The sequence below is a fragment of the Molossus molossus genome, unplaced genomic scaffold, assembly GCF_014108415.1.
Source record: "Molossus molossus isolate mMolMol1 unplaced genomic scaffold, mMolMol1.p scaffold_m16_p_19, whole genome shotgun sequence".
NCBI classification, from domain to species: domain Eukaryota; kingdom Metazoa; phylum Chordata; class Mammalia; order Chiroptera; family Molossidae; genus Molossus; species Molossus molossus.
In genome coordinates, this window is record NW_023425354.1 from 16,986,056 (window position 1) to 17,002,463 (window position 16,408).

Consider the following 16,408-nt stretch of genomic DNA (forward strand, 5'->3'; position numbering starts at 1 on the left):
CATGCTTCCACTCTGCTGAAAGATGACTCTTGTGGATTGCCAGTTCAGCAATGTGGAAAATATATAAAACAGCCCAAGCATATCAATCATATAGACTCTAAACAGTTGGTTAACTTGACTGTAGATGGCAGAGACAGTAATTTCTTCAAGTGTAAGTTCACAAAACAAAACAACAAACAAAAAAAACCCATAAAATCAGCTGTGTAGATCTTTATCCAATGACAGAAACATATAGTTCTTATTGTGTTATGGCCTGCTGAAAAATTCTTGCCCGTAACTGGAATAAAACAAGGAAAAACAATATAACAGGTTAAACACAAACAGCTACATGTCAGAGGAATTACCCATAAAATTCTTATTTTAAGCAAAATAGTTCTAGTCTTTACCTCCTCATTTTTTAGATACATCACCTCTTTGAAAATATTGCCAAGCTATAAAATCAGAAATATATTAAAGCAGATAGTTTTGCACCTCAAATTTATTCCACTTAATTTTCTGACAAGCATTTTAAAATATAATTTACACATTCCATTTGCCTAATAGTGAATGTACTGTTTGATGACTTTCAGAAAAAATTTGTATTAACTAAAAGTAAAAGCAAAAAGTTTCACATACCTAAAGGTTCAAACTGAAAATCTATATCAAAAGGTGACCATGATAATCAGACAAAGGACTTAGTCTGTAGTCCTACACTGGCAATGTTAATTTTGTTTTAGTGTGAAAAGCGTTACAGGTATAATTTACATACCATAAAAGTAACCAACCTTATGTTTACAATTCAATTATTTTATACAGTACTATAACCATTACAACCATGTTCTCAAAGTTCATCCATGTTGTAACATGTGACAAAATTTTCTTCTTTTTTAAGGCTATATAAGATTATTTTACATTTTATGTATATACATTTTTCTTTATCCATTTATCTGTTGATGAACATGTGGATTCCTCTTACCTCCTGGCTACTGCGAATAATACTGCAATGAACATGGATGTTTGAATATGTCTTTGAGATGTGGCTTTTAATTATTTTTCATAGAAACACAGAAGTAGGATTCCTGGATCAAAGGGTAATTCTATTTTTAAATTTTTAAGGAACTTCTATACTGGTTTCCATAACTGCTGCATCATTTTACATTAGCACCAAACAATTCACAAGGATTCAAACTTCTCCGCATCACTGACAACATTATTTTCCATTCTTTTGACATTGGTCATCCTGACAAAGTGAAAGGTGGTATCTCACTGTGCGTTAAAACATCAAATCAATAAAACCAGAGCTATTCCAATACAACTGTCCTAAGACAGGTAATTTTTACTCACTACTTAAGTAAGCAGGCTGAACCCCTAAATATATGCAGTAAAAACATGACTATATTAAAACAAAGCAAAGCACTGTAATTGACATAAATTGAATACTCCTTTATCATATGAACAAAAAGACAAACACCTATGGAACCATTAAATTATTATGAATAACACCTGTACTAAAAAGGCAAGATAGCTCAAGTTTATGTCATCATTCAGGATCATTTTTCTTTGATTAGAGACTTTGCCACATCGCTGACTTCAATTATATAAATGTGTAAAGAAGGATTATACCGCTCAACTTACCCTAGGCATGAAATGCTTTTAAATAAAACATAAAAGTAACAAAGATGAATATATACAAGAAGTCAATTAAATCCATTCCTCCTTAATGCAGTTACCACACTATGATCCTATCACCATAAAATCAAACTAATCAATTTAGTGTCAGAAAGATAGTGAACAAAATTTTATGCATCACCACTATAAATATGAAAATATCCTTATTAAAGGCTCAATGGATTTAAACAGCAAAAGTGAACCTAACGTCAACTTGAGCTCCTGTGATATATATGGAAAAGGAAAAACATTACTGCTAAGGTCAAACATCAGTGGGAAAGGGCTCAAAGTGATAAATCTATGACACTAACCACTGCAGTTTTTTTAATACAATCCAGCATAACCTAAAAACAGCCCTGTACTCCAACTGAACTATTTATCAGAGACAAAAATGTCCCCTTGACAAAAAACAGATTCGCATTAATAAGAGAAAGGAGGACAGTATTATACTGCGGAAATCTTGTTGCTTTAAAAAATATTTAAATTATTTCAAAATGCACATAGCAACTTACCATTTATTAAACATCAATTTATCACCTGTCTTATAACAAAATTTTTAAATCAAGTTGAAATTTTATAATATGTTATAAGTAGGACTAAAAAGATTATGTTGCCAGAAAATAATATAAAATATAAAATTTCAGGTTGAATAACACTTAACTTAAAAGCTAACATTTCTATGTTTGTTATTTCCTAAACAACTTTACTTGTTTCAAGTGTTAACAATTTATCACAGAAAAATTAACTTTTGCAACTCCACAATCTATAATCCATTTCCATATTCCAAACAGGAGAATTCCGTTTTAAAATTACAAAAAGTTCCTGAAGAACAGGGATTGGGGGTTGGGGGTACACGCCAAAAATTCGAAAACATAAGGCTTGTTGCTATGCATTTTACAAAATTAGTTTAATTTTTTTCTTTTTAACATGTTCCTACACTTAAATATAATAAAATAAGCTGCATCTCTATTTCATCAAAGATAATAATAAGAGATAACATTTCCTACTTTTAAATGACCACAAATCTGTCTGTCAACAAAGGCTGGATGTTGAACAGACGCACCAAACTAGACAATGCCGAGAAGGGCTGTTACTACTCTCAGTAAACTTGGGTGGCCTTGGAGGTGAATTAATTAAGAATCAAAGGACAAAATAAAATAATTTTTCCTTTAACACTCATAAAACACTAAAGGATTTATATATTTAATTGGAATTAGAAAACAGAACATCTGTATGTGTCCACCAACTTGAGCTAATTAACACCACTTTTTTAAAAATGCCATTACACTCAAGTGAAAAGTTCGCTAGCACTTCATTAAAGAGAGTTTTAAACAAGAATACAAGTCTATAACATATTTGGTTAACCACAAAGTGAAGATGGGTGAGGTGGAGAATTATTATTACTCAGACTTCAAATAAAATAGAATAGCCAAATGCAGTAGCCAAAAATTTCGAAGATTTTTTGGTCTTTTAATTGCAGTAGACCCCACATGGTGGTTGTTGTTGAAAAGCCACTTGATCTTACTATAGGAATGCGTACATCAGGAGCTGACAAATGAAATCTTTCAATAAAATGTAAAAACATATATATTCGAAGCAGATTTTTCTCAAAAAAATATCCAATGTTTAGGGTTAATACTTAAAGGCGCACATAGTTTCTAAACATTATATCCTGAAAACAGAATTAAGTATACAGGTATAATCTATGTAAAATTTAAATAATTATAATTTCAAAAATGTTGCTCTACTATCTTATTTAGTAATAGACATTGGATTATACTTTATGGCAATGATCAAAATCTAACTGAATTTTAAAATTACTTCCTTTCAGAAATGTATTTAAAATCCAAAACAATGATACAAAAAAAAAAAAATGTTTACGAGTACATGGAAAAAAACTAAACCAAATTGGTTTTTCTTTTTAATTTTTTTTTTTTAATTTGTTTTTGTTACAGATGTTTCTCATTTTTCCCCCATTGACACCCTCCTCCTCTTCCTCCCTGCCCCATCCCCAGCTTTGTTGTCTATGTTCTCTGGTCATGCATACATGCATGTAAGTTCTGTGGTTTATCTCTTCCCCCACAAACCACCCCCCTCCTCTGAGGCTAGTCAGTCTGTGCCCCACCTCTATGTCCCTGGGTTAATTTTGTTCAGCAGTTTGTTTAGTTCATTATATTCCACAAATAAGTGAGATCATGTGATATTTGTCTTTCTCTGCTTGGCTTGTTTAAATTGGTTACTTATTAACAAGATTTAAATGCCAGCATAACTTATTTTCCATGCTTATAATCACTCCTTCTAAATGTTTCTGAACCTAGGTTTTTAAAAACTGTTTCATATGAAGATATAGGATTTTACAATTAGTTATTATCATGTATATATTCTAACATACACTTTGAGATTTCATGTATTTTTAATATGTATAAGAAAATACCTGTAGTAAATTTTGATGTTATTTATTCACATTGTCACTTATAACCATCATATTCAATTACTTTTTTTAAATTCCTCCAAATATGTCAGATCCTATTGATCTTCTATGAGCAAGCATCTACCTTAAAAACTAATTATTATTATTCTGATTTAGGTTCTAAACATATCTCATTCAAGAAAAAATAAATAGTGCCCTGGCCAGTGTGGCTCAGTGGTTGGAGCATCAGCCTGTGCACAAAAGGGCTTCGGATTCAATTCCCCATCAAGGGCACATACCAGTGGTGCCAGGTTCAATCCCCAGCCCCAGTCTGGGCACATACAGAAAGCAACCAATCAATTATCAATGTGACTCTTTCACATCAATGCTTCTCTCCCTCAACGCCCCCTCCTTTTCCTGCTCCCTTCCTCCCTTATTCTCTCTCAAGAAATCAGTGGAAAAAATATCCTTGGGTGAAAATTAACAACAAAAAGAAATAGTATTGTAAACAGAACATAATAAAAAGATATAATTACTTATTTGTGAAACAAATGTTCTAATGAAGACATAACGAGAATCTCTTAGAACCTGAGTTTTACCTTCAGGTTTGATACATTAATAAAATTTGAAATAACAAGTTCCAACATATTACTCAACATTTTGGGGGAGGCACCAAAAAAAAAATCTAACCTGATATAACATCAATTTCTCAAAATCCAAATTAACAACCTACAAAGTCAACTACATTGTAGCTAATCTTTATCCCAAATGATATTCTCAGTCAGCCCATCCTCTGCAGAAAATGGATATTGCATGCATCAGAAGTTCTTACCTGGCCCTCTCCAACTGTTTCAGTGTCTATTACTGTGATGATGCCCGGGACCAAAGGACTCCGCCTCGAATTACTATGGATGGCAATATCATCTTCTGTCACACCTGAAGGCAGTGTGCCTGTCAGCTGAGTCACTACTTTCCCAACCATTGTCAGGCCACTTTTCAAAGTCTATAAAATGAAAGGTAAAATTTATATGTAAGTTCATATCAGTATTTGGATTCCAAATAGAAATATGCGTTTATTATTCTCCTACTACTAAATTATTTATTCTCTTACGAGATTATCTGTAGCAGTGAACTGTCACAGAAATTCAGTATGACTTTTCATGTGATCTTAAATTCAGTGTCAGTTTGAGTGAATGGTATCAGCATAGTCCCCAAAGTCGGCATGGTAAGAATAAAGCCATAGGTAAATAATTTAAAAGTTTTGTTTCACATGAGAACACAATTTTACTTTTATAAAAATTATTTGCCACTCCTTAATGTATATAGATTAAAATACGTGACACAGTAAGAAGTAGGAATATGATATTCTATTTTTTGAAATACTATAAATCTAATTTTAAATCTATTTTCTTAGCATGAAAAACACTGCGATGCTGGTAGAATCCCTTTGTGAAAAAAGACCATGCTTCCAAAGGTAATCTGTAATAAGCTATTATATAATAATGTACATCAAGATTTAGCATGTGAAAAAGACAGTCTCCATCCAACATACTAATTACTAGATGAATTAAATACATAAAAATAGCAAAAAAGGTTCTTTTCTCTCTGAAAACAGAATGCAATTCAATATAATGCTTCTAAAATGCAATTTCAATTAAAGAAAACTTAAGATGCTTTATAATTACATTTTAGTTCCACTTCATTCAAAGCAAATAGATAAAAATAACTGTTGTGTGAGTATTTTTTATTTTACAGGAATCTCATCTGATTACTCTCATATGCATTAACAAGCAATAATGTTAAGGTAATGTTTGGGGGTGTTATCTGAAAGGAAGAAAACTAAAGCAAAATGAAAATTATGCGATAAAAAAACACTGAAGGTCTTATCATTACAGCAAAATAAGTAGTCTAGACTATACAGATGTATCAAAATTTATGTGTAACAAACACAATCAGAAATATTTTTTCAAATTCTCATGCTGTGAAAAAAGTTTTTATTAAAATACTTCAAATTAATTTTTTGTATGGTGACTTTCTCTTTTAAAAATAATTAACCCTTAGGACGAAGGACCCAGTGCATTCTCCCTCCCAGAGCATGTCCACACCTTTCCCTTCCCCTTCAACCCTCCTACCCAAAAAATAAAAATAATAATAGAAAGATAAATGTGTCTTAAACAACAATTAAATTTCAAAAAGGAAATGTATTTTCCAAAGAAATTTCCCATTAAAACACCATATGATTAACATTACTAATTTATGAATTATTTTATTGTAGCTATAATCTATAAAACCTTCACTATAAACGTGGGATTGGATAAGGCTCCAAACATAAATGATCACTATAGATTTCGTCAAACACCTCAGTTTAAGAGAAAACTGAGGCTACAGAAGTTAAGTAAAACAGCTAGCCAATGACAAAGCCAGAATTTAAAACTAGGACTATTTTTCTCCAAGGCTTGATTTTAACCACTATCCAGTATTTCCCTGTAATCTATTCCTGTTACTACTTGTGATCTCACACTTCATGAATTCAGAACACACACACACACACACACACACTGGGGAGAGGTGGGGGATGAAGTCCATAATAGTGTACCTTAATAAACACTTAAATAAATGACCAGCAAAGCCATTCGCTAAATTCAAGCAAAAAGATGTAACTTACAGCTGACTGAAACCAGAAAAAAGCCACAAATCAATTGCAACTGTTTTGTTTAGTGCTAAAAACGCAAACTGCGGTGATTATAAAACACAGTATCGTTCCTCAATTAGCAGCCAAACATTCGTTTCAATAATTCACAAGAAATGACTTACACAGAGTCTGTTAAGATTGTTGTCAAGAAAGCCTCTGAAGGACCAACAAAATCAGGCGCCACTGTGTATTGATGTCAGTAGCTGGCCAGGAAGCCTTATTAACCTCTGAGATGCTTCAGCTGATGCGCTTTCTCCATTAATGCTAATGGAGATGCTCCCACTTAAACGGAGCTACTGCCCCTTTATCAAAGAAATGCCTTTCAGGTTTAAAGTCTTAGCTTGTATATCTCCCCATTTGCCCTTGAGCCTATTATTTCATGCTCTTATACCAATGAATAGAAATAAACTAAAATAACTAGAGCACACAGAAAGTGGGAAATAATGTACCAAAGCAAACCACAAGATAAAGGGAAAAGTTAATATAAAAGAACTAGGGAAAACTCAGGGGTGGAAAGGTCAGGGGGCCGGGTAGTGTATTTCATAGTCAAAAGCTCATATTACATGAAGAGTCATAGATATTTCTCATAAAAAAATAAATAATGACTACCAGTGGGGTCATCTTATTAAAATTTAACAGTCATCAAATCTGCACTTTGTATAGTAAGTGACAAGATAGTCCTATCTATCATAGCTTACTAACTTCCAAATAAGGTCTAATGCAGGAGGTGAGAGAGGGGTACCAGACGTTCTCTACATTAGTAAAGACCCTTGTTTCCAGGAGAAATTTGTTTCCATGTCATATTGATAAGCACTAGTGTCAAGAAGCAATACAGAATATTATATAATAATTTTCATACATCATATTTAGATACCTAAACCACCTCACTGGGTCGTTAGCCTTTTCACTACATTTTAGTAGAAAAGGTATGTGCATACAGGATATCCCCAAATACATAGAAAAATGGGTGGAGGCTAAGAAAAAATTAGGAATAAAAAATAATAATCTAACTAGGCCAAATGGAGATGTTGACTTAGATGGAATGTCCTCGCAATCTGAGATATCTAAATTTAAAAGTTCGTTACATATGTGAATAATCTTAAGAGTAGTCATAGAACTATCTGTAAGAAAACTGAAAATAAGTTTATGACAAATGTGCGGTAATCCCCTAGGACTGCAAATTCACATCAGCATGGTACTTATTCTGTTCTGTTGCAGGCAGACTTGCCAAAGGGTCACTAGTCATCTTTAACCTTTCTCAGGCCATATCGGTTGTCCTCCCTGTCCATTAGTGTTAATGGTGCTGCTCTCACAAAACCTGTTAGTTGTCATTAAGAACTTATCAGATAACAAGAGAAAATAGAGGCATTTTTATTAAATCAATTTACCACATCACATTAAAAGTAAAACTCAAATAGGACAGTTATAGGCTAACTAGAAAATATGGAACAAGACCTGATAAATGTATGAAAATAATCCAATTTGAACAATTTCAATATTGATGCTTTTCCTTTGTCACCACCACAGAGAATGCATCACTATTATATTATGAAGGAAAGACAAATTATTTTGAAATTCAAAGGGAAAAAAAATCTAAAAGTATAAACATTAATTTTAAGTGCTATTTGAAAATCTAGAAACTGTACCCAAAAAAAGTGCTTTGCAGAGGAGATCCAAGTACATATGCAATTAATGTACTTATATTTACAATTGTATAGTGAAAAAGTAAAAATTTAAAAATTAATCCTTAAATATAACAAAGTGTTTAAGTGTCCTCTATGAATCCACATAAGAAGTTGTAATCAGAGAGAGAAAAAATTAATCTCCCCAAGTAATCAATACAATAATGAAATGAATGTGAATTTAAGATAAGCATCTTCTTAAGGAACACATACATTCTACATGGCTTTTAAAATGATTTCCAGCCCAGCCAGTGTAGCTCCGTGGTTGAGCATCGACCCATGCACCAAGAGGTCGCCAGTTCAATTCCCAGTCAGGGCACATGCCTGATCCCCAGTGGGGGCCATGCAGGAGACAGCCAATCAATGTTCTGTCTCATCAATGTTTCTATATCTCTCTTTCTCCCTCTTCCTTCCTCTCTCTCTAAAATCAATAAAGAAAAAAAATGTTTTAATGATTTTCATGTTGTATCACAAAAAATATATTACCTAGAAATGATTAAAATATTAAGAAATAAGAAATTTTATTATCTATTTTCTTTGTTTTTAACATTTTTTTTTCTTTATTCATTTTAGAGAAAGAAGGGACAGGGGGAGAGAGAAAGAAACATCGATGAGAGAGAACATTAATTGGCCACCTCCTGCATGCCCCCTACTGGGGATTTGGCCCAAAACCTGGGGCATGTGCCCCGACCAGGAATCAAACTGGTGACCTCTTGGTGCATGGGTCAATGCTTAACCACTGAGCCACACTGACCGGGCTGATTTTCTATTTTCAATGACAGTCTAGGTAAATCAGATTAATCCTCCCAATGAAAACAGGTAGGAAAAATGGAGAGAAAAAAACTTTTTTAATTCTGGTTGAAGGTATTAAATATTTAACAAGACAGTGAAGAGTTACTAAGTCCAAATCCAAGAAAACAAGAAACCATACAGGTTGGCAGAATATTATAGACCTTGATGCATTGGATGATTCCAGAAAGCATTGCTAAGAGACCAAGTGGTGTTTTCGATAGACTAGTGGTCATGTTCGAGGGGTCAGCCTGGTGGCCTTCCCTCCATGTTTTGGGTTGGAACATAAGAGATATACAATAGACATAACAGTGAGCCTGTAGTGATAAGGCTCTCAGAGCTACTTCAGGTAAGCATTTTTTAAATCATTTCAGTCGCCACAATCCCTGAAACTGGACTTAGCTAATCCAAGACTGGCATTGCTGCAGAACTCTCGTATCACCTCAAACTCAAAAGTGTCTCTAAAGATTTCTGAAATACTTTGGCAAACCAGGAGTCAAGACATCATAAATGAGGAACAGCCAAAACAAACAACAAAAATACACTGAAAACTAAACCAAATATTGGAATTATCAAAAACATACTTAAAAATAACCATGTTTACTGTACTTGACCAATTTGGTAATTTGAAAACAAAAAAACTGAATTCTAGAGAATCAGAAATTATCACTATTTACTAAAATATTTCATCAATGCATAGTTTTACCAAGCTGTCTTTGTGCATACATTGAGAAATCATATCCCTTTTTCCCTTTAATCTGTTAATATGGCAAATTACACTCATTGATTTTTTTAGTAAAAAACCAGTCTTACAATGTGCAATTTCCCAACTGAATTGTGCCACATTATCCTTACCATATATTTTTTCCTTTTTCTGCTAGCTCTTTGTTTAGGATTTTTCACATCTGTGTTCATGAGTAAAGACAGGACTACAGTTTTCCTTTTTCATAATGCTCTTGTCAAGTTTTAGTATTAAGGTGACCTTGCATCATAAAACAAGATTAGGTATAATGTGACTTTCACTCCATGGGAGAATACTGGTAATATTGCCATTCTTTATTCTTCAGTGTTAGAAATCTCTGGAAGTTTCTTGGTCTGAATACATCTTTGTGAATATTTTCTTTTATTGGTAAACTCTAACACCCCTTTATACAGCAGAGTGCAGGAGCTATAAAGGTACGTCATGACAAACTGTCACAAATGAGCACATGAACAGGAGTATAATCCATAATGTAATAGTTACAAAGACAAAAGAACAGTCTGACAGGTGTGGCTCAGTGGCTGAGCGTTGACCTGTGCACCAAGAGGTTGCCGGTTCGATTCCTGGTCAGGGCACATGCCCAGGTTGTGAGGGTCATGTTGTGGGGGTCACGCAGGAGGCAGCCAATCAATGTTCTCTCTCATAGATGGTTCTATCTTTCTCTCCCTCACTCTAAAAATCAATAAAGAAAAAAATTAAATATATATATATTTATAATGATAGCACTTAGAGAAGTAATTTTGATGTGCTTACCATGTGAAACTAAAACTGCTTTATACCTCAGGAGACTAATTTTCCCACAAACTTTCTAATATCCAATAACTGACTAGGAGAAGTTAATACCTAGAAGGGGAGATCATCCCAGCTCTCCAATCTTTCCTATATAAAATACCCAAGGAAATGAAGAATCATTCTATTTCTGGTAGGACTTTAAGAAAATAATTTAACAGTATTTTTTTTAAATCTCAAAATAGTCATGCTCTCTAATGCAGTAGCCTCTACATACACAGATAGGCATATAAATATAAGAAAAAATATATTTCCTGACATTTAAGAATAAGTTAAAAGCTCAGTGGACTAAGTGTCGGTCCATGGACTAAGAGATCCCGGTTCAATTCCCAGTTAGGGCGGATGCCAAAGTTGCCTGCTCGATCTCCAGTAGGGGGCATGCAGGAGGCAGCTGATGGATGTTTCTCACATCAATGTTTCTATCTCTCTCTCCCTAAAAAATCAATAAAAAACATATTTTAAAAAAGAATAAGTAAAAACAGCAGGGTACAATATACTATTGGATTGAATGCATTAAGACGATTAAGAAATGGGTGACTCAAAAATATTGTAATAACTATGTATGGTGCCAGTTGGGTACTGGAAATAGGAGGCGAACACTTGTAAAGTATGATTGTGCTGAACCTGAAACTAATACAAAATCATATGGCATGTAAACTGTAACTAAAATAAAAGTTTAAAGAAAAAAAAATTTAAAGAAAAATGGATGACTTATGTTCATAGTTATATTTTTTCTTCATTTTATAAATTTACAAACAAGCATATAAATAAGTATTAAAATCAGGCAAAAGCAACAAACAAAAATAAACATTAACCACTCTCTTCCAATGTTCAAGAAAGAATTTTACCCACTGCCAGAGCAAACAGTGAATTTCAATTAACACTTTTTCATTGGTGACCAATGGTATACTGGAAATTGGACGGTGTTATCATCAACGTAATTTCTCACTATTTAAATGTGGAAGACACGAGTATATTCCTCACAGTTTAAAATGTTGGAGTGTAAAAAGCAGGAAGTTCGAGCTTGTTCTTTTCAAAGCATATTTAGTCTAACCTCATTTCAGCACGCCCACTTTCAGCTAAACAGCTTAACAGTTCCTGAATAAAGCCGGTCACTTTCCTTTTATGTAGATACACAAAAACATAATTATAGCAAAGAGCTGAAAATTGTCCTCCATCACATAACTGAAAGTTATTCAACATGCTAGTACAATGAGCTATCCAAATGCAAGTGTATGGCTGATAAGTCTAAAAAGAATCCAATATTACAGAAATGGATTTATCATAAACCAACAGAATAACACTAATGCTGCCTAATTACTCTGTCTCAGATTTCTCGTCACTGAAATAACCATCATAATTTAGCATACACAATGGAGACCGGTGATCAATTTTTAAAATAAATATTCTGAAATTCAAAATACATGGTGCTATAAACATAAACACATTCGGTATTTACCTTCTGAATGAAAAACATTTAAAGCTTCTCTCATCAAACCAAGGAGCCCATTCTAAAGCACATCATATAAGCACTTGTGATCAATCTTGAAGTGTTTTTGTATTTGTTTTACACAAAAACAGTGTGACCTTTGATTCCCTCCCTGTGGTTTGCTTTAAACTGTTGTTCTTTTCTGAATAGTTGTGCTTTTTATTACATGCTGTCATTTAGATTCACTATGTCATCCCTATTATTAGAATTGTTTTGTTGTATACTTCAGAATTCGAAAGGTTAGTGATTATAAAAATGCCTTATAATCAGCATACAGTTTACAAGCCATCATCAACATGGACCCTAGCACGCACAAAAGGAGCTCGCGTGCCAGACATGAAAGGGGCAGCCTGTGACGTAAAGAAATCTTTAAATGTACCAGGGATCTGCCTCAAGTTTTCTAAAGGAATACTATTTCTTTTAGGTCAAAAAGATTCATAAATGTTCAAAGATGCAAAGGGATGTCAGTATAGGTAGAATAATGCAAACCACACAAGAAGAATCCAGACGTCACTACTTAAGATATATGCAGCTTCTTTTAAAAGTGGGATTAATTAGATAAAAGGCTTTCATCTAGCTAACAGACTTAAATACCTAGAACTGGATAACTATAAACCCTATCATCATTACAACAGAAAGTGAAGTATTGTTTATGAACCTTAAGAAATTAAATACTTGATCATCTAGGCACCAATTCTCCTGAATGACAAAATAAGGCCGACTTATTTCTTAGGTTTATTACACTTGTGAATGAAAAGGGAAGAGACCATCTCAATCCAATTCAGGACAGAAACCTGACAATTACTCCACATAATCACAACTCCCAGACACTACTGGATACTCACTTTAGCAGCACTAATGACTGTGGCCGTATAAGACTGAATGTTGTCTCCACAGGCTCCACCACGGGACTGATGACATCGAATCAACTGGAAAAAGAGAGAGAGAAAACCAGAAAGTCATTTCTACTAAACTGTTTAACTCTACAGGCTATTAGGACAGAGCTTATTTACCATGCATAATGACTGTGGTGGGTGGGAATGTTTGCATGAGTGTGTTTCATACAAACAGCCAAAAGCCTGGCTCAGACACTTTTAGCCCGTTTTATAATCTACTGGTGCCATTCAGGCCGTTTCATGCTCGAATACAATTTTTAATTACAAGATGAATAGTCTCTAAGAATTCATAAACTCTGAAATGGTAGAATTTGGGCTCTGGCAGCCTTTCCACAAATAAAATTTAAAAACATAATCAAAGGACTTAGACATGACTTCCTAACATTAAATATTTAACATGCTAGCAAATTAGAGGTTTTGTCCTCTTAATTCCTACATAAAGATTGTAAAGGAAACTTTCAAAAAGATAGACTAAAGATTGTGCCATATTTTCATTTCCAACTGTGTCGGTGAAAAAGTGGCACAAATTATGCACGAGTCAACTATAACACATACGTAGTCGCGATCCACTTCAGAGGGCTTACTAGTTTTACCATTAGAATGAAAAAGACATGCCCTTGTTCATGTCTGATGTAAATATAGCAACCTGCCAATTTTCAAAGTGAATCACTAGTTTGATAAACATGATTCTCTCATGTGCTGAGAAATAAACTGAAATTTGATTCTCTCATGTTCCCACATTTCCTAAATTTGGTAAGTACATATAGATAATGTGCCAAAATTTCACATTTAAATTGTAAATAAAATAATAATAACCAAGAATTAGAACAGCTCCATGTTGTGATATGAATTATTACAAGTCTACAGAATTCAGAAAGAATAAATCTCTATCAAAACATAAAAACAAAAATGCTTTATATAATTTGAAACCAGGTCATTGGATAAAGATTGATTTGTAAACCTTTTATTCTAAAATCATAAATTTTACCCTAGCAGGTTCGGCACAGTGGTTAGAGCGTTAGCCCAAGGCCCAAAGAGTGGCAGGTTCGATTCTGATCAAGGACACGTACCTCAGTTGCGGTTCGGTCCCCGGCCCACGTCGGGGTCGTGCAAGAGGCAACCAATCGATAAGTCTCTCTCTCTCTCTCTCTCTCTCTCTCTTGCTCTCTCTCTCCCCCCCTCCCTCCCACACTATCTGAAAATAAATGAAAAAATATCCTCAGGTGAGGATTTTTAAAAAATTGTTTTTTCTTCTTCACTGACATTGTATGAAAAAACTATCCCTCAAAGCAATAACAATGTATATGTTATAATGAAATAGCTTTAAAAGTCTGATGCCACACTGAATGGTTGCTTAAGTAGAGTTCAAGATCAGTGGAGAAAAATTTTCCAAAAGACAGGTGATCAGCAGCAAATGTGGTTTCACAGAAAAGAATATAGAAGTTTGAAAATGATTGTTTGACTGAATGAAAATAATCTATTTCACTCATTCACCACCTCCCTCCCTCCCTCCCCCACTCATTCATTCATTCACAGACATTCAAAAACTTAAGAAAATTGTCCCTCTGAGGCCTCCTGAGGCAAATGCAAGGAAAGATATTACCTTAGAAATACCATCTTTTTTCTCCCGTAAGTAATTATTAATGATCAAAGACAAATATATGAAAACAAGCAATACTATCAACCTTTTCAAATTCAACTAAAACTAAATTCTGAGTCAGCATTTCTATATAACTCAGGCAGAAGTTTTAATTTCATTTTTTTATTTTAGCAAGAAAGAGGAAGGGGAGGAGGAAGAGAGCGTGAAAGAGTGAGTTAGTGAGAGAGAGAGACCGAGAGAGAGAGGGAGAGAGAAAAAGAAAGAAAGAAACAAACAAACAAACACTGATTTGTTGTTCCACTTATTTATGCATTCACTGGTTGCTTCATGGATGTGCCCTGAAGCACAATCTTGGCATTTCGGGATAATGCTCTAACCAACTGAGCTACCTTGCCAGGGACTAAACCAGAAACTTTTGTTTAAAGCTTAGAATCATTAAAAAAGTACATTTGCATACCAGTTTACAATTATAGACAAATTATAAATTTATGTAGTGCAAAACTCTATCAAATGGACTAATTTCCAGGAAATATTAGTAAGTGGGGGAGAGAAAAAGCAATATACAAGAGTGCATATATTATGTAATCTTCTGGGGAAAAGGGGAACAATAAAAACAGGGTATGGCAAAAGTAGATTTACAGTTGTGAGTACAAAAACAGTTTATTCTTGTATTATTATTTATCAATTATTGTAATATTTTCCATATGAACAACTGTAAATCTACATTTGCCCCTACTTTTTATTATAACATAATAAAATGTATAAGCTTATAAAATAAACAAATGTAGCCCTGGGCAGTATTGCTCAGTGGTAGAGCGTCAGCCTGCGGACCAATGAGTTGTGGGTTCAATTCCGGTCAAGGGCACGTACCTCGGTTGCAGTCTGTCCCCAACCCTGGTTGGGGTTGTGCAGGAGGCAACCTGTCGTGCCTCTCTCACATCGATGTTTCTCTCTCTCCCTCTATCTCCCTCTCTCTCCCTCCCACTCCATCTGAACGAAAAAAAAAAAGTATCCCTGGCTGATTTGGTTCAGCAGTTAGAGTATTGGCCCAGGGACCGGAGAGTCCCAGGTTCAGTTCCCACTAAGGGCACATATCTTGGTTGCAGTTTGTTCCCGGCTCTGGTTGGAGTCATGTGGGTGGCAACCAGTCGATGTGTCTCTCTCACATTGATGTTTCTCTCTTTCTCTCTTCTCCCCTCTCTGAACCGCCCCCCCCCCCAACTCTATATGAAGATAAATGCAAAAAATGTCATCAGGTGAGGATAAAAAAAAAATGTAGACAATTATATATCAAATGAAAACTGTAACAGCAGTAATGGGAAGAGGAAGCATGAAGGACAAACTAATCAAAATAAATCATGAACAGAACATTTAACTGAATGCGCACATTCAATGTTAGGTAGCGATGGGACCATAGAGAACTGCAAGAAAATACAAACTTTTTGTTTGGTTTGATTTGTGTAGCAGTGTGAGCAAGCATTTTTGCAATTATTTTTCATATTACAGGCTGAACAAATGAAGACCATGTTTCTTATGTCATATTTATTCTCCATCCTGTTCTTTCTCTTGATTTATCCTGTATAGGGTCTGCCATGCAAAACAAGGGGCACACAAATTGCAAATGGGGGACAAGAAGAAAGAATCCTGAGGAAGT

General features: G+C 34.2%; 1 protein-coding gene across 14 annotated transcripts in view; it reads right to left on the reverse strand.

Annotated features, from left to right (window-relative positions):
- Positions 1-16,408, reverse strand: part of BCAS3 (BCAS3 microtubule associated cell migration factor) — a 517,634-nt gene that overhangs the window by 373,908 nt on the left and 127,318 nt on the right. For all 14 annotated transcript variants that reach the window (XR_004960281.1, XR_004960283.1, XR_004960284.1 and 11 more), the window contains 2 exons: positions 13,104-13,187; positions 4,890-5,060 (listed from right to left, as the gene is read on the reverse strand). Coding sequence is in view for 9 of the 14 variants with exons in the window: in XM_036268042.1 (XP_036123935.1) it covers positions 4,890-5,060; positions 13,104-13,187 (255 nt within the window). In the remaining 5 variants the exon portion in view is untranslated. The remainder of the gene's footprint in view (positions 1-4,889; positions 5,061-13,103; positions 13,188-16,408) is intronic.